The 17,810-nt window shown below is 51.8% G+C and overlaps 7 protein-coding genes across 7 annotated transcripts; 4 read left to right on the top strand and 3 right to left on the bottom strand.

The window, feature by feature from the left end:
• Positions 1-200: 200 nt before the first annotated feature.
• Positions 201-1,879, top strand: BDZ99DRAFT_519621 (uncharacterized protein; the record flags this gene model as incomplete). The annotated part of the gene is made up of 5 exons (XM_033725432.1): positions 201-257; positions 311-893; positions 944-969; positions 1,024-1,158; positions 1,208-1,879. 5 exons carry the CDS (start codon positions 201-203, stop codon positions 1,877-1,879), a joined length of 1,473 nt encoding a protein of 490 aa, XP_033577913.1.
• Positions 1,880-4,148: 2,269 nt separating this feature from the next.
• On the bottom strand, positions 4,149-6,352 carry BDZ99DRAFT_561609 (uncharacterized protein; the record flags this gene model as incomplete). The annotated part of the gene is made up of 5 exons (XM_033727327.1): positions 4,149-4,921; positions 4,978-5,638; positions 5,697-5,866; positions 5,956-5,957; positions 6,018-6,352. 5 exons carry the CDS (start codon positions 6,350-6,352, stop codon positions 4,149-4,151), a joined length of 1,941 nt encoding a protein of 646 aa, XP_033577912.1.
• Positions 6,353-6,506: 154 nt separating this feature from the next.
• BDZ99DRAFT_462236 (uncharacterized protein) lies at positions 6,507-8,169 on the bottom strand. The gene has a single exon (XM_033719804.1). The coding sequence runs from the start codon at positions 8,134-8,136 to the stop codon at positions 6,931-6,933; it is 1,206 nt and encodes a 401-aa protein (XP_033577911.1). The 5' UTR covers positions 8,137-8,169; the 3' UTR covers positions 6,507-6,930.
• Positions 8,170-8,709: 540 nt separating this feature from the next.
• On the top strand, positions 8,710-10,337 carry BDZ99DRAFT_487686 (uncharacterized protein; the record flags this gene model as incomplete). Its single annotated transcript, XM_033722852.1, has 3 exons — positions 8,710-9,359; positions 9,410-10,153; positions 10,214-10,337. The coding sequence occupies 3 exons, from the start codon at positions 8,710-8,712 to the stop codon at positions 10,335-10,337; spliced, it is 1,518 nt and encodes a 505-aa protein (XP_033577910.1).
• A 303-nt stretch (positions 10,338-10,640) lies between these two features.
• BDZ99DRAFT_462234 (uncharacterized protein) lies at positions 10,641-13,663 on the bottom strand. Its single transcript, XM_033719803.1, has 4 exons — positions 13,147-13,663; positions 12,777-13,091; positions 11,374-12,725; positions 10,641-11,309 (listed from the first exon to the last, which is right to left on the bottom strand). The coding sequence occupies exons 1-4, from the start codon at positions 13,488-13,490 to the stop codon at positions 11,104-11,106; spliced, it is 2,217 nt and encodes a 738-aa protein (XP_033577909.1). The 5' UTR covers positions 13,491-13,663; the 3' UTR covers positions 10,641-11,103.
• A 1,173-nt stretch (positions 13,664-14,836) lies between these two features.
• Positions 14,837-16,192, top strand: BDZ99DRAFT_462233 (uncharacterized protein). The gene is made up of 7 exons (XM_033719802.1): positions 14,837-14,956; positions 15,036-15,242; positions 15,319-15,327; positions 15,384-15,409; positions 15,459-15,496; positions 15,550-15,607; positions 15,660-16,192. Exons 1-7 carry the CDS (start codon positions 14,906-14,908, stop codon positions 15,769-15,771), a joined length of 501 nt encoding a protein of 166 aa, XP_033577908.1. The 5' UTR covers positions 14,837-14,905; the 3' UTR covers positions 15,772-16,192.
• A 152-nt stretch (positions 16,193-16,344) lies between these two features.
• On the top strand, positions 16,345-17,359 carry BDZ99DRAFT_291607 (uncharacterized protein). Its single transcript, XM_033714100.1, has one exon. The coding sequence runs from the start codon at positions 16,383-16,385 to the stop codon at positions 17,184-17,186; it is 804 nt and encodes a 267-aa protein (XP_033577907.1). The 5' UTR covers positions 16,345-16,382; the 3' UTR covers positions 17,187-17,359.
• The last annotated feature ends 451 nt before the right edge of the window (positions 17,360-17,810 follow it).

Below are 17,810 nucleotides of genomic sequence, written 5' to 3'. Positions count from 1 at the left end.
TATTGAGCGTATCACATGATATGTAAGCACTAGTCCCTACCTACGCGTCGCCCGCTAATGCAGGCAGCGGTCCCGACTCCGGGAATAGACCAGAGCTTTAAGAAGATAGGCCCCTTCATTTCACGCTGTCTCACACCTTGACATGGACATAACAATAACAATACACTACATTCTCTCTCGTCAGCTGCCGTATTGCAGTCATGGTTGGTGTAGCCCGTAGTAAGGGCTGTCGCGCGTGCGTCAAGCAACGAGTGAAGGTGCGTCCATTCGATCAAATAATTCTTGCTCAAGTCTCATATTTCAATCCAAGTGCGATGAGGCGAGGCCAGAATGCGGCCGCTGTAAGAGGTTCAGAAGAGAGTGCCCCGGGTACAACAAGCCCGCGAAATTCGTATATGAGATCCCAATAGCAAAAGACGACCAGAGAGTTGGCGAAGGATCTTTCAGACACGTCCGCCAGCTCGAGCGCCCAAGTCCAAAGAGTCAAAGCCAAAGCCGTAGCCCCAGTTGGTCTGCTCGAACGACACCAGAGTATCAGGCCTCGAGGAGTCCGTCCGAGGCGCCGACCCCGCTCCTCATTCCACAGTCAATCATTCCTTGGACCCAGGATAACTCTCAAGCGTTGAAAGTCTTGCTTGAAGATTCGACTCCAATGGATGAGTTTGCCGACACGCACTTCCTACGGAGATGGCTATCGTTTGTACCCCCGCGCTTAGGTAACAGTAAAGCGTTGGACGACGCGGTCCGGTGCATGGGGACCCATTATATCGGTATGCTATCGAGACAAGAATCGATTATGTTGTCTGCTAGGCAAACGTATGGTCATGCTTTACGTAGTCTTTCGAAGGCAATCGGGGACCCGAAGGAGGCAATGTCATCTGAGACCCTCTGCGGTATTTCCTACCTTCTCAAGAATTAATATGCGGCAGCTAATGTCTAAAAGCTACGATGTTCCTGAGCATCTACGAAGTTAGTACCACTCTATTTCTTTCTTGCTTATATCTAATCCTTTTCTGTGTCTAGTTATTTGCTTGCACAAAGAAACATGCATGGGTGAAGCATGCAGGAGGTGCCAGCAAGCTATTACAACTCCGCGGTCCTAATCACATCAACTCCGACTTTGACCATTCGATGCTTCTTTTTTTCCGAGGCCAAGTTGTAGGCTACAACTCCTTGCTCTAATTCGTTATTAATCTAACAATACCAGACTATGGAAGCTTTTATGAGGGGGACAGACTCGTTCCTGTGCCAGCCTGAATGGCAATTAGTGCTCTCAGACCCCGATCCCGACAATCCTAACCCCTACACCCAAATTACCAACGAGTTTCACGCATATCTAGCTACGTGTCCTGGCATCGCCGCCCACTTCCGCGTCCTGGATCGGAAAGACATCAACGCAGTAGTTTCGTTTCTCAACACCACTTCAGATCTCTCCACTGCTCTTCGCGCTTGGTTCCTCCGTTTCCGAGAACTCCTTCCACCGCCAACGGAAGTGACCTCCGACCCTTACGACCCACTATTCCCCACCACTTATGTCTACCATGGCGCCTCCAACATATTCTGCACATCATCTTACTACGGATGTCTCATTTTACTTAACTCCATGACTCATGCCCTACAGCCCGACGAAAGTCTCTCAATCGAGAACAGATACTACGTCAACGAAGTCTGCAAAAGTGCAGACTTTACTTTCGACGCAGGGCTATTAGGGCCATACAGCACCATCTTCGCGCTGAAAATGGCGTTCATGGTCGCGGAGCTGCCAATAAAGTTATGGATAGAGCAACGTCTGCTGAAGATGGGCGAGTTCATGCCATTCATGAAACACCAAGTCTCGCTAAAGACAGATGTTATATCTTATCCTGATCTGGACGCCTGAACGCTGCCTGATTTCGACACTCCTGGGGGGCTTCAGTTCGCGTTCTCATTCCAATCGACCCCTGGGAGGACTTTTAACAGCGTCACGATGCTGTAAACATAGTGCTATCTTACAGGGTCCGATTTAGGGGTTACAGTTCTTTACATCACTGTCTAATTCGATTTGGCTGCTTGGAGGACTTCCGACGGCGTCAAGCACGTGGGAAAACGCACACGAACAGGATCCAAATCATCACGTGCCACTCGAAGACCTGTAGAGTCTGATTCACGGGTCTCGATCTGTGACATTGCTGCTGATTGTTTTCGACCCCTCGGAGGCTCAGACGCCGTCACCCACCGCGCAAAGTGCACGCAAGCATCGTCCAACTTACAACATCCCCGATATGTGCACGAAGCTCAGGCTCAAGGAGATGCAGCGTATAATTAACGCGTCGCGATTGGTGATATTGCTGTCCGATTTTTCTCGACTGACCAGAGGACTTCAGGCGGCGGCGTCCCGGCATTGGAAAGGCCTCGCTATTTTACAGCGTCTGATACGCATGTTGCGATCTACAACATCGCTGCCAAATCCTTTCGCCTGTTTTATGGACTTCGGACGGTGCCAGCCAAGTGGCAAAATGGCCACGAAGATCTTTCGAGTTGCAACGGACATAAAGATGTGCACGAAATTCCGGGTCAAGCATATGCAGTGTTTAGTTCATACGTCGTCATTCATGACATCGCTCCTGAATTTTTTCACTTGCTTAAAGGACTTCAGACGATGCCAGGCAGTTAGCAAAATGCACACGAACATCATTCAAGTTACGACGAGTACGTGAGGTGTACGAAGATCAGGCTCACGAAGGTGCAGTTTCTGATTAACACGTCGTCATTCAGGACATCGGTACTGAATCTTTTCGCCTGCTTGAAGGACTTCAGACGGCGTCAGCTATGTTGCAAAATGCATACACATAGGTAGCAGAATGGAGACACTGGCACAGCATCCACAGAATCACGCACAGTAGTTAGAAAAGGTGGAACTTATATTCCTATCACCTCTCACGCGCACGTACAGACCCCCCAATTCGTCCCCTTGTCATAGTCGGAAGTCTCTCGTTCAGTTGCTGCTGCGACCGAGCTGAAGTGCTGACCTGACCGTATGTGCACTCGGCTCTGAAGCAGCAGCAGCTTGGCGAGCCTCGCAATGTCTCTTCTTCGGCGGAGGTTGGTCAGCAATCTGTATACTTCAATTAGCCAGTTACAATTTCATATACAAACTACTCACATGACGCTCCTAAGCCTCCCGCTTGTGCAAATTTTTGACTTTCATAGACATGGTGCTGCGGGATGCTGTTAAGAAGTTCAGACGCTACAAAGCCGCTAAGCTAGCCCAGAAACTCCACCAAGCGTAGTGACTACTGCTAGAAATGCTCCTCCCAGCGTGGATAGATGTGCGCACGCGGAGCTGGCATAGTAGTAACATATTCACCATCACGGCCCACAGAGCGTCGTGGGCTTGCGTTAGAAGAACTAGCGGGAGCGTTTCCCTTTCTCAGTCAAAGAAGCGCCAGAAGTCCGCACCATTTCGGTAGAAAAAGGACCAGAGTCGTTAAAAGCCTTAATAAGCTCGACGGTAGAGTCCACTTCGTCGCTTCTCCTCGTCCTGGAAAATTTGCCGAAAGGGTTGTATTGCGGTCGATTTGTGTAGTTGCTTTTGTTGGAAGTGTTGACATTTTGCTTGCGTATTTGGTACATGATCCACACGAGGAGGCTGGAAACAAGGAGAAGAATGGCCGAAATGACCGCAAGAGCTATGGCCAAGTTGGTACCCAGTCCGTTCAAGGAATAGTTGGAGGAGGGTAAAGGGTCCTGGGCCTTTGTTGGGAAGATAGACCTCGTTGTCGCGACGGGGTAACGGAGGGTGAGGTTGATCCAGCCAATCAGAAGACCCTGGAAGGGTGACTTCTGAGGCTTTTAGCGTCTAAAAGAACCGTCGGCATGTCCATATTATTAGCTTCTCATATCACGCGTACCTTGCTAGCATTATGCAAGGTTGGTAGTGCATCTGGGGTTCTCCTGGCCATTGTGAAAGTAGGGGCTTTGGATGTCAAGTTCTACGCCTTCGGATTCAGGCACACACTGTTAGGGTTCTGTGATGGGATGTCAAATTTCGATCATCTTCAAATCGTGTGTACCTCGTCGAGATCTTGCGAGGGTGGTAGCAGTCTTGAAGGGCTCCAGGCTATTGTGAAAGGACGAGATTCAGGATGTCACATTCCGCACCCTCTATATCACCGTTCATACCTAGTCGCACTCACATAATCCTTCTGTGGCCCCTTGACGTCGTACCTCACCTCCCACCATCCCTTCTCTGCAAGCCCAAATCGATACCTCGCACTATACAGATCTTTTCCACATAGATGACTTTCCCGCCCTTCAAATCGCAGCTCCTCCGCTTCCAGTTTGGCAAGCCTTTCATGGCCGGCTTCCTCTCCCGGACCCTGCGTCGTCTTCATCTGCAAATCCAAGAAAAGACCAGTGACGGGCGGATCGGGGACTTTTGTGGCTTCTTCGACGAAAAACACGCTCATGGTGTCAGTGGTGGGAGCGTAGCGGTAAGCATATTTCTTAGTCGCCGGGAACTTAAGGCCCGTAGGGAGAGTGAAGGTGCCTGATTCTTCGTAGAGGTATTCGTGGGAGAATGACGGAGAGGACGGTGGGCGCGGTGTGAATGTGGCCGTGCCTGTGAAGGTTCCGGAGGGGCTGGTTGGGAGGGCTGAAGTGAGTGTGCGGGAGGTGGACCAGGGGCCAGAGAGGGACAGAAAGAGGTGGAATGTTGATGTTGGTTCTGGAGTTGGCTTCGGAGTGGGAGATATTTGAAGAGTGGAGAGGTCTGGTGGGCCTGAGGAATTCGAAGAGAAGGGACGGATTAGAAAAGAGTTTATGGATTGGAGGGTTGCGCGGGCAGGGTTGGCAGTCGGGTACGAGGTTGTTATCCAGCTGAAGCGTTGGCGGATGAAGGATTTGTCGATAGTGCGGGTGAGTGGTTTGGGCGAGATGGCTCCTGTGAGAACAGATTAGTATGGCATTGATGGAGTTGAATAAGGGGATAAAATATACCGTTGTCGTCTGAAAAGAGGCAGAGTATAGTCAGAGCCACACCGAGAGATAGGTCTTTTCCTGTGGCACAGCTGACGAGGATTCTGCCGGGATCGTCTGTCATGTTCATGAAGAATCCCTCGAGCTTTGGGAGTTCGTCTCGAAGGTCTCGGCTACCTAATTTACCTAAACGGCACTTTAGGTCAAGGTGCTTGGGTTTCTTGCCGGACTGAGTAGCTGGAGAGGTGTCTAATCCACAGCTTATGACCGTATCGAAATCGTCAGGAGTCGCGGCTTGAAGTGAACCAACATAGAGCGAAGAGGTTGGCTTGATCAAGATGACGTCCGAGGGCGTAGAGCCGTTCGTACTCTTCAAAAATTCCTCGATAACGTCGGGTAGGTCTTCTTCATTCGTAGCAAGCAATCTGCTCTGGTTGTTCCAGAATAACGGAGGTGTGAGCCCGCACGACCATCCTTCACTATCATCACCAGCACCTTGGATATATCCTCCTTCTGAGACCTCACCTCCCCTGACTCGCCGAGAGGCTGTGCAGAGAACAATAGGGTGGAAATCAGGGAATGAGGGAGGTGTCGGTGGAAGCGAGGACTCACGCGTTACCCAAAGGGGACGAAGAGGCTTTGAGATCTTAGATCGAAGGGCCGCAATCTCGAGATTCAGATTCTAGCAATCACTGTTAGTCGCCTCAAAATACTCTACTTTGTTGTTCGGGCCAGAATACCTGGAGCTGCTGAACAAAGCCATCCAGACGAGCTTCGATTTGAGAATGCTCAGACTCTGATATGGACTGGCGCGGTGTGTATAGTGCATGCGCAGTCAATTCAGGGAATAGAACCCTGTTCAGCACGCAACACCATATTGGCACGGTCTTAAGTAGGGCATCTGGCATGCCTGAAATACGTCAAATATTTTCCATGATGATTGAGTGACAGAGTGGAACTTGAGATAAACCTACTTTTGCCTCTCCTTGTTGAGTCTACCACTATGCATCTACCAGATTCAGTCTTCTATCTGGCTTGTATGACAGTGATGAAAGGCCTACCCGTCGTTTCTTCCAATAATATCCAAGACTTGAGTATTCAGCCTTCTCAGACTGAAAGCCCACTCTCCGGTATGGCCGTCGGTGCTCTTGAAATACGCACTTTCGGCTTTGCGACTAGGAGGGATATACCAGCTACCGCATCTCTCGTTGGCTACCAACGGTAATTTGTACGCGTCGGCGACCGCACACACAAAATCGGCGTCTTGAGTGATTGAGTTCAGACGGTTGGAGATAGAGAGGGCTGAGCGTTTCAAGGATGACAACGTCTCTGAGAAATTTGTGGATAGAGCTGGGAATATGATATCGGATGTTTTCAGTGCGGGAACGGCCGCCATTTCACCAGCTACAAGGCCAGGACGGTCTCACTGATATGATAATTAGTAGACCGCGTTATTCCAAGGGAGTGAAGACGTTGGGAGACTTATGTCTGGGAGAACAGACGAACCACTTGCATAATGATGCGCACGTTCACCCCGAGATTATGCCGAGGGCACCTTTAGCTTCTCGAACAAGTTTTTGAATCTATAGATACGTACACTTTTCTGCCGCTGTTTGAGGTACCTTGGTACACTTTCCCAGCTCCAAATGAACCAAGATTTTATCGCGCTGAACGATCAGTAAAGTTGCCGAGCCACTTGAGACGGCGGTTAGAACTCAAATGGTCACTTAAGCGATACAACTCATATAAATTAGATTTAGACAGTAGATGTTTGAGAAAGTTCTTATGTGCCTTTACCGGCATGCCACTTATGAGCACCCATGCTCTTCAATCCATGAGGGATGTGCATATGTATGTTGGGTATTTATCCGTCCATTTCCAAAACGCCCCTTGCTAAATATCAAACCTCGGCCAATTCTAAATATCCCGAATCAGGCCTATCTTTTTGTCGCTCCACATGCAGACGCGGTACGCTCAATCGATAGTGATTTGACCGGAGCCATTGGCAACGGGCACTTGCGGCAAAATCGGGACATCGAATATCGGATGCAGGGCATAGACTGGCGCACTGCTTTCTTCGCCGTTGAAGAGAAGCAAATTCTGGATAGGTTGCTCGCGCTTGCCGAGCACGTTGATGACGTCCTGCGCAAGTTGACCGCCTAGAAATGCCGTGACGGGTGCCAATTCGCTCCCCAGATTTTGCAGGAAGCTTCGCAGAAACTCAGATTTCAAAGTGTCTGCTGGTAGCTGGAATTCTCTGTGCTTCTCCGTTGCCAAGGTCGTGAAACGATGCAGATCAACATGCTGATGCGATGGCAGAGTCGCGCCGGACTCCTTCTGCCAGTCCCACAGAGCGCGCAGGCATGTGAGGAGGGGACTGACGAGCTTCAGCCGCCGGCGGTTTCGTAGATATTCAGGGGATAGAGGAGAGGAGTTTGCTAGGAGCAGTGGTGAATATAGTTCCCGCTTCTTGACCATCTCAATGATCTTCCCTGACTCCTTTTTTGTCGACACCGAGAGGATAGAGCGTGTGGCGGACTCTGGTCTGATCAGGGTCGGCATATTTGGCTTGTCTCTCTGGATGTTGTAGTCGTGGCTAATCAGGTCGGCGAAGATGTATCCATAGAAGCCATGTGCACCAGCGGCGTAAAAAGGGGTGTTGGAGAGCCGTGTGGCAGCATTGATCGTCATCAGGGTGGTGAAGTCGAGATCGGTCGCGATCACGATGTCATAGGGGTTGTAGAAATCAGGTCCTTGGAGCAAGATGTTCTGAGTGATAACCTTGACGTTCACACGAGGATTGAGCTTTTGGATTTGGGGAGCAGCCGCCTCCGCCCTGTTCTTTCCCACGTCGGCCTCGGAAATGAAGAACTGAGAGCAGAGGTCATCTCCGGTGACCAGCTCGCTGTCGACGATTGTGAGAGAGCCAACGCCGGCCAGGACAAGATTCTTCGCAGCTTCGTTCGCAAGAGCTTTTATGGATACGATGAGGATGTTTGCAGTTCGTATCTTCTCCTGGGCTTGAACACCCCATAATCGGATCTGTCTGTCGTAAAGGGCGATCTCATCGGCGCTGATTGTTTGTGCCTGGGCGATGGAAGCTACTGTCTGTCCTGCGGCGTCTGGTGCTGGGAAGGTAGTACCATTAGAGGCCGTCGGGGCAGGAACGGTGCCGTCCATGGCTGCGTGGTGGGTGAGGCGGAGGAGTTGCAGACGGCTGGATCGATTTATTAGAAAGTAGCTAGGCAGATGGCAGTGAACCTTAGGTGAGGCTCAACTCTTCCAGGTCTTGGCAAACGTGGGGTGGAGGTGCATCGGCCTGAGAGACGACGGCCTGCGACACCATCATCATATCACGACTCTACGACTGCCTACGCATACACTCCCACGATACATGTCCACTGCTGCTCGACGCCGACTCGCCCTCGATACATGGGAGCATCCCAGTCCACAAATCGGCGAACCTCAACTCCTCCTTTGTCAGAAGCCTTGACGACCGACGACGACCCCGACAACTCGGCCTCCCTCCACAACCAATTCTTTGCCTTTTCACGCGCCATGTCTGGCAACTTCGATTTCCCGCCGGCCTCGGATTCTCCATCCGCTGCCCAAGCATCCATAGATAGCTCCACGCTCCCTGGACACCTCCAACACCTCCGCCAGGCCCTACAACGCGACCGGGAGCGCGACCTCGCTGAGCGGGAGACGGCCGCCAGCGAGCGCGAGCGCCAGAATGTCACGGTCGAAGTAGCAATGCCTTCACGACGCTCTCATGCACGACGGGGGCGGGCTCGGAACACAGAATCTCAAGACAGGGCTGCCCGCGAGAGATCCCATGCTGCTCGTCTGCCACTTCCGTCCGCCACACCAAGACCCAGGACCCGTGCCGTGCCCGGAGAGCGCTTTCAAAGCATCCGTCGCACCCGAATGCAGCGAGAGCAGATCAGCGACATGGCCGCCCTCGACGAGGCTACCGAGCGCCTTGCCGAAGTCAATTCCGATCTGGTCGACCTCCTCACGCCGCCGCTATTGTCTCTCGGTCGCCTTGGGAGTGGCAGCCGAAGGTCTCCGCCGGGCGAGCTCGATGGACTTCTACGTCGCCCAAAGAGGAGGAAGTTGGATCACGAGAGTGATGGCCTGTCATTCGAGAATCCCAAGTACGGCCATTTCGGCCAGGTTGTGCCTGGGCGTTTACGGATGGAGATAGTGAGCTGCGATGGTGGGCAATATACCGAAGAATCGTCATCAGCGCTGTACCGGCCCGAGAATGTGTTGAAAAATGATAGGAGTGTTTACTGCACTAAGAGCTCTCGATGCAACCTGCTGCTCAAGCATCAAGGCGAGACGACCTTCTGCTTGGAGAAGGTGGTCATTAAGGCTCCGGAACGTGGTTTCACGGCCCCGTATGTATTCAGCCAGGTTTTGACCATGAATGTACTAATCTCAATGATAGCGTCCAAGAGGGTATGATCTTTGTCTCCATGTCTTCCAATGACCTCCTCAGCGGCACTGCTGGCTACCAGATCGATTACAACAACCAGTCCGGCCACCATTCATCCAACTCTTCTACAAGCTCCCAAGACGAAGAAGAGATATCCCTCGCGGAGAGTCTCACAGACCCTGCGGTATGGGCGGCTTCTCGTCTCGGTCGTGCCGAAGCTCTCGACCACGAACGCGAATATATAGAGGCGCAGAACCAGCGAATTCGATGGCAGCGCTCCCGTCGTCGGCTCCATGACGAACTCATGCAGGAAGGTCCCCGACCACCTTCCCGCCACGACTCTCCATCAAACGCTACCATCAACATGGCCGACAACTGCGACTGGCCGGTGGCCGACTCCACCCACAGCTCTGCGGGCGTCTCCGCTCCCACCCCACCCCCTTTCACCGTGACGACCGAAAGCGACGGCGACACTAGTGAAGACGAGCAGCCCAGTGCCGCCGTACTGAGAGACCGCTTACATCGCGACAGCCAGTGGCGCGTGGACACTGACGACGAAGACGACGTCGCCCGTGCAGCTCTCTGGGAACCCCGCGACGGCCGCTTCGGTAGCTCTGGGTATCCACGACGCAGCACACCCAGCCGTATCGAGCCCAAGGATGCCTCGCCCGAAGCCGACGGGCTGATCCCGCCGCATGCGAGATTCTTCATTGCGAAGCACAAGAACAAAATCACGGTCAAGTTTGACCCGCCAGTGTAAGCTCCACCCCTCCCGTGCCTGCCTGTTTGATAGATGCTGATTATCCCGACGTCTAGCTCCGGAAAGTTCGTGCTGCTGAAGCTCTGGAGCCCGCAGCACAACGGCAACATCGACATCGAGAGCGTGCTATTCCACGGCTACTCGGGCCCACGGTACTTCCCATCGTGCCAGATGCGGTAGCTTGACCTACTAGGATACCACGGTTAGAGAAAAGCCAGGGGTGGCTTCCACTGTTGTTAGCGGTGCAGCATAGCCAGCACAATAACGACCTAATTCACTATGATGCCATATTCCACGTCTTTCCAATCCTGATTTGTGATACCAAAATGATGTTGTTCGCACTTGAGACTACCGTGAATGAACTAACTAACGCAATAGTAGCCAGGAGCACCGTCCACATCTAACACCCGGACAGAATACCACCCCAGAGCTATATGCACAGGTATTCGTATCAATCGCCCGCCCCCCCCCCCCCAAAAAAAAAGAACGCCACAGGATGCGCTGCCCACCCAGTCCCGGTATCCTGAAAAGAAAGCCGCAAACCCAAATCGAAGAAGGAGAAGAAAGAAAGAAGAGAAAGGGAAAATAGCACAGCGATATTCCGTGAAATCCAAATGGAAGCAGAAATGGATACTTCCACCACATAATCGGATCTCAACGGCTTTGCCAACGTGCCAGGATTAGAAAGATGTAAAACAAGAGTCCAAGGTATCAAGAAAAGGCTGACGCAAAGACGACGGGTATTTCCCCCTTCTTCTATAGTTGGACCCCATTCCTTTTGAGGTCATATCGTCGGAGGCATTCGTGGTCGCGTGATTGTAGAGGCATCTGAGGCGTTCAGAGTACAGCTCGTCGTTTTGCTGGGCGTTGCAAGACAGGGTTGTCGTTAGTCGCAGGGCGAAAGAGAGGCTTCCATGTTCAAGGCCGGGCGCGTGGAGCGGCTCTGCTACCTGATGTCGGTAGAAACGCTGGTGAAGTGGGAACTGTTGGGCCCTTGCGCCATGGAGTATTTCAGGTCCATACCGTCGTCCAGCAGTCCGGACATGCCGATGCCACTGTCGTCGTGGTCTGGCTCGGGCTGGGAGGTGTCGAGATTCAGGTCTAGCCCGAAATCGGTTCGATTGTAATGTTCTTGATACCTTTGGGCGTTCACTACCAAACTTCGGGTCAGTCAACCAGTCAAAGTCCGAATAAGATCGGGATGGGTAGCACTTACTATCAGTGGAGGCAGGAGTCGCCGTCGTGTGGATTGTGTCGTCACCCATGCTGACGAAGCTTTGGGTGTTGTTGAAATCAGCCCCAATGCTGCTGTACCGGCTATCATTGTTGCTCCCGCTACCTCCATTCATCATGGTCGAATCGAGGGGTCCGTCCATCACTCCTGGGGAATAGCTCAGCCGATGGATCGTCGGCGGCTTGTGGTCAAGGAAGCCTCCTAGGGAAGCAAGCCATTGGCACATTTCGTCGATGAACACTTTTGTAATCCACCATGAACCATAGCTCGTCCCGTTTTCCACTGTAATTTCCCGAATTACTGCAGTACTTAGAGCATTGATGCAGTAAAGAAGTGTGCGCGTGTTCGCATGAGGGAATCTAGAAGGGAGACCACTAAGGAAGGCCGCTAGCCGATCGATAACGGTGTCGTTGGAAACATTCGTGACGTTCGGGTCGTTGATAGGTTCTGGGTAGTATGATCCGTCGTTGAGCCATATACGCTTGTTTAGAGGTAGTAATAGGCCCCTGATTTCTTTTGTCAAGATACTGTAAACTTCCTCGTATCCGCAGTCAGGGAGCTGGCTTTCTATTATCTGCTTGACATTGACAAAGTTCGTCCAATCCTCCCACATAGCATCGCGGTTTTGGTCGGCGAGGAGCATAACAGCAGCGGCATGTGCTGCAGAGTTCACTCGCAGCATTCGGCGCAACAGATGCGCGAAAAGGGTTGCGGGTTCTAGCCGGGCTTCAAGAACATGTAATGGTAATCCTTGGAAAACTTTGCTGATATGAGCGTGGAGCGTTTTTGAAATCTTGTCCAAGACATGTAACACTGCCGGCGGCGCTACCTGCAATGTAAGTTGGGAGACGTTGCGAATCATCTTTTGGTACATCATCCAGTCGCATTCTTTGACCCATGGCGCGATGTCGGGATGTGCGAATAGCTTCTGAACCGGGACAGTCAAAGTGCCATGGAAAGAAGCGAACAGACGATAGAATTGTTTCTCCTTGCAATAACGGATAGAGTCAATCAGTGATGTGCAGTGGGTTCGGTACAGCGCCGTCAGTGCCTGCGCAGCATCCGGGTCGGTCTTGGCTGGTAGGTAGTCGCGAATATCGGGCAGTTCAATGTGTACATTCTCTTCTGGAGAGGTTTGGTCTGGAGAGGGGAACTTCAGATCGTACGAGTACATATCAGACGTCGGACCAGTAGTTTTAAACCGAGGTGCAGTAGTGTCTGCGAACAACCGGCCTTTCGATGATGCAGCACTGGGAATCTCGGGAGTGGGGAGGTCAAAAACGTTCTCTTGGGGCGGAAAAACGGCAGTATCTGCGGGCAGCCGTGGCATGGTACTAAAAAAATTGTTAGTCCTTGCAGATACGACAACATCGTGGTCAACTTACTTGAAGTCTATACGATTACTCGTAGAGCCTTGGCGAATGGGCTGGCTCGCAGCTCGTTGCATCTCTTGTGGTCGCTCTGCTTCACCGAGGTCCTGGCTGTCGTCGACGAGAGCGAGATCTACATAGTGATATTTAGACTCTCCTCTTACTCCAAGTCGTCTGGTTTGGATACCAGGGAATATGACACGGACAAGCTTGCCGAAGGAAGCTGGGTTTAAGGGGATAACTCGCTCCGTTCCACACCGCTCCGCATAGTGAGAGTAAACGCGGTTGCGTGGAACGGAATTCTTTGCAGACCGGCATGTAGATTTCAGCCTGCAGGAATCGTAAGCTATGATGTCAAGATCTTTCTAGTGTTTCTACAATATACCATAGCATCGCAAACAACTGTTTCGACTTTTCGGCCTTTGGAGTCCTCTCCGTTGCAATGACTTCAGCTGCAACTTCCTTCAAGGCGCGTCCATCATTACGGACCAGCATTTCGCGGAGCTCTTTGTCATTAGTGGCGGTGTATGCGGAGCCCTTCTTTTTCTTCTCGTCTACTTCGGATACGCTTGGTGCTGACGGTGGCGCTTGTCCCAAAGCTACTTGAAGCGCGAGAAGGCTCTGATCATATGTTTGTCCAGACTGAGGACCACCGTTCGCGATTCCTTGTGAAGACGTCCCATCGGCCGCAGGCATTGCGGCCATTTGCATCTGCTGCTCGACAGTCATGGCGTTTTGCTGGCTAACATGCTGTGCCACTTGTAATAGTGGCTCGAGGGGCCGCCAATTTGGGTTCATTTGCTGGTTTCCATATACGTTGGGTGGAACGCTACTCGCAGGGCGATATTGTGTGTTGTCATGAGTCGCATCGTGTTGATCGAAGGATTGAAGACTGGTTGTCGATGCTCGGGAGAGTGGCCGGTGTGAGCTTCGCACGGAAGCGGAGGTTGTCGACCTCGACCGGTGGCCTGTGTTGCTCATACTTATTGTCCGCGGCCAGCGTTGTGTGGGCGTCCTGATATGTCGAGTCGAGGTCAGCGCTGGAGCAGTGTTTGGCCCGAGGCGAGAGTAAACAAACAAGATGCGCCGCAAGTGGTGAATGTGCTGACAACTGCCCACGTAGTTTTGTGAAGAGGTTACGAGTTCAATTTATGAGTGCGGCTCGTCTGTGTTGTCGAATAACGCTAAGGCAGTTGAACCGTGGAAGGATGATTATGTGTACCTGGGGCGACGGCGTCGAATTGTTATTGCCGGAAAAGCCGGGCGGTTCGGGGTCGAGTGTCCGGGTAATGGCAGAGTGCGAGCAAACCCCTCTGCTAAGTTAATAAGAGATGCGGCGGTCGGTGTGGCCGTGGGGTCAAAAGGTGGTGTTGAGGAGGTTTGTTTGTTGTGAGGGTTGTCGGGGAAGCGACGACCTGGCCCTAGCCAAGAACAATCCACGGCACGTGACCATTTTAGCATTTTTTGTGCGTTATCTCTAACACTCAGCGCCTAAAGGTGGAAGAGCTTGCGGAAGTTGAACAAACATCTTCTTAGTCCTATATTCATGTTCTGAAGTATCCATAGTGAAGATCCGTGTAATTTCTGTGTTCCAAGGGTATTTCACTCACGGCCATTTATTCACATACACTAGCATCACTGTAGTACCTAAGTGGCGTAGTTGATCAGGATGCCTAGTTTACTACGTATGTATTGCTGACAGCGTTTGTTCATTCCTCAAGGTCGGCAGCTCTGATATGTGGCCTTTTGGGTGTGCTCCACTCCTTATCGCGCAGCTTGCGAAGGATTTGTGCAAACTTATGGAGCTCCCACAGCTCAATAGCGATCACGTGACTATGTCCACTTTCTTCGTACTTTATTGAGCATGTGCGGGTGTGTTAGACATGGTGTATATGATTGCATGATGTCTGATCGGAGGCGAAACTCGCGGCTGCTGCTGGCCACATGTTTCAGGGCAGGCGCACACAAGCTGGAGCACCTAAAGGCTCGATTACGTAGCCGGCCAACGAGCTTATCCATGTGTCCATTCCCCCCCACACAACTCCTCCACATTTCAACCAAGCCACTCTCAACAGCTACCACAACTACCACCACTACAGCCCACATCATTCCACCCACAGTCATCACCACAAGCAGCCTTCATCATGTCTGTCCAAGATCGCACCCAGCAGCACCTGTCGCAGCTGGACAAGCAGGTACGCCGGCTCCCTTTTTCTGCCTCCCGAGCGTACGATCCAACCTCCGCCGTCTTGCTCACTCGCCTGATTGCAACAGCTGTCCCAGTATGAGATCCTGAACAACTTCGAGAAGCAGACGTCCGTTCCGAAGGTCTACGTGATCCTCGGTCTCGGCGCCCTGTACTTCTTCTTGATCTTCTTCAACATCGCTGGTGAATTCCTGGTCAACATTGCCGGCTTCGTCATCCCCGGATACTACTCTCTGAATGCGCTGTTCAGTGCCTCCAAGGTTGATGATACTCAGGTAAGCAGACCCCTCAGACGTTGAAGAGAGGCTATCTAGCTGTTCTGTAACCTTGGATGTCGCTAACCTGTTCCAGTGGTTGACGGTATGTCGAGCCCCCGTCTCGCTATAACCTTTAACACGTACTGACCAAGGCTCAAGTACTGGGTGACATACGCATTCTTGACGTAAGCAATTTCCGTTGTTTTACACTTACATTTCGCTAACATAATATAGTGTGTTTGAAAGTGCTGTCAACGCCGTCTACTGGTTCCGTAGGTCTTCTCGCTCTTCAAATTAACAAAATTGCGATATTGATACACCCCAGCCTTCTACTACACCTTCAAGTTCGTCCTTGTGCTCTGGATGGCTCTTCCCCAGACTAGGTAGGCTTCCCTGGCTAGAAAGCTTCCCGAATTACCGACTAACTCCGCACAGCGGTGCTCAAATCATCTTCCGCTCCTTCCTTCAGCCAATCTTCTCCCGCTACTTCACCCAGACTGGCTCTACCTCAGCCAACCTGCGTGCTCAGGCTGACAAGACCTTGTAAACACGCCGCAGCGACAAGACAATCCTGATGGTTTACGGCATACTGACACGGCTCTGATGCGACGTCCTCCTTGGCTACGATATGGGGACTGCGCTTGATACACGGATTACGGATGGAACGGTAAGGTTAGCGGCGGGATATTGTTTCGGCTGCCCGACGGAGAGAAATGACTTTGGTTTTTGGTCAATTGAATTGCGAGTGTGCGTTTCATAGATCGTCTGGGGTAATGACATGATTTGTCCTGTTTCCACGAGATGCCCCAATTGAGTCTGGTGCTCTGACCGCGGATGCTAGTCCCTGTCATACTTGGACCTCGAGCACGCCATTCCCACGGTAGACTCGTGATAGCATAAGCTTGAGCGGTGAATGCAGGAACCATCGGTACCGAGATCTCTGTTAAAAGGCTCCATCTCGCACAAACATCCAACGACTAACCCTCTCCTTGCCACATAACGAAAGCAACAGCCAGCCCTTACCTATCTCGCCATCAAGTGAGTATCATCGACATCCTCGGATGTCTCCGTCTGTCCAATCAAGTAGCTAACATATTTCCAGGTTATACCTATCTGGGCAACTAGTTACTCAGGTACCATCAAAGCAATATCAGCATCATGGGCCAACATAAGGCCCAACTCAAAACGCATTGTGAAACTCGGTACACGGGCGACAGCATCGTTCAGTCACCAGAGCCCACTTTCCACAGTACCGGTCACCAACAAAGATGCCCACAACCAGAACGCCAAGTGCAAAGCTTCAATTTCATAGGCCTGCCAAAAGAGCTCCGACTCATGGTATACGACCACATCCCACGTGTTGCACACCGGGCGTTTCGGACATCTCACTCCACCGTCACTTGGAATGACTGGACATACGAATCCGCCATTCTCCGCACCTGTCACGAAGTCTACGACGAGGCTTCAGCCAGCATCAACCGACTTGTGTCGAAGCCAAGGCTAACACAGCTCCTTATCCCCAACCCTCGAGCTCTACATACCCTCGTTTCCCTTCTCAGCGCGGTCCGCACGCTGAAAGAGAAGGAGGTCACCTCTAGAAGCGAACTCGGTCGGGCGTTGAACTCTCCGACTGCTTATACAGGGAGTCCTGAAGCAACCCCCTTAAGGCGCATCGAAAGCCGACTATACGATGGCAGTGTCGTCGAGATCATACTCCGGTTTGACGCCATCGATCGCGTTGTTGATCCAGAAATGTACATCAACAATTACCACACTAGCATTCTGGCGCTAGACCTTTGGGTAGCTCGACATCCAGCTGCTCAGGTTGAAGTGACGATTACGAGTGTCGAGGGAGGGGACGACGACTTCATGAATCAAGCTAGAGCTCATTTCAACCCAGCTTCGATTGCGCTTAAATGGGTGACTGCCACTCAGGAAGAGATGAAGGCTTCCTGGAGATAAGTAGGACTTCCACTCTTTCCGGGTCTTTGGTCACCTGACAGCGCACCCCCGTCAGCATCAGGTAGATGGAAGAACCAGTCCTCTCAGGCTATGGTATGTAGAGAAACGCGATGTAGGAATAGCACGCGTGAATTACAATCATCCACGACCCCGCGCTTAGGTGACTCAATTCCTCACATGTGTTCTTTTTTGGGAGGGAGGTTAATGTAGCGAGCGTCTTCTATCACTACTATATATTTTTCTTCTCACACCTAAGTGATACTACCTCCTTTATCGCATCTCCTGTCTGCCCGCAATGAAATACCAGCTCATTTCCTTGACAACGCCTCATATTGCCCTGAGGTGATGTGGTCGCGTCGTCGCATCTTTCTCGACGTTGAAAAAGGCGGGTTGTTTATGTCTTCCCTTCTTGTTGGCCGGGAGATTAGCCGTCGCGTGGTGACGGGCTTTGGGCAAACCCATTCGGTGAAGCGCCCTTGCGGGCAGCGAAATGCCTCAGGGAAGTGAGAAGCATCCGGTGAAGTGAACCCGTAGCAATGCGCAAAGAACCGCACAGGTGAGATGCCCTCGGTGACGTAAAGCAAAGCGCTCTCACATGTGAGCTTGTGACCCTCTCCTCAGCTA

The sequence above is a fragment of the Mytilinidion resinicola genome (genome assembly GCF_010093595.1).
Source record: "Mytilinidion resinicola strain CBS 304.34 unplaced genomic scaffold BDZ99scaffold_8, whole genome shotgun sequence".
NCBI classification, from domain to species: domain Eukaryota; kingdom Fungi; phylum Ascomycota; class Dothideomycetes; order Mytilinidiales; family Mytilinidiaceae; genus Mytilinidion; species Mytilinidion resinicola.
Note: the sequence above shows the minus strand (reverse complement) of the source record. Positions and strands in the feature narration are given on the sequence as shown.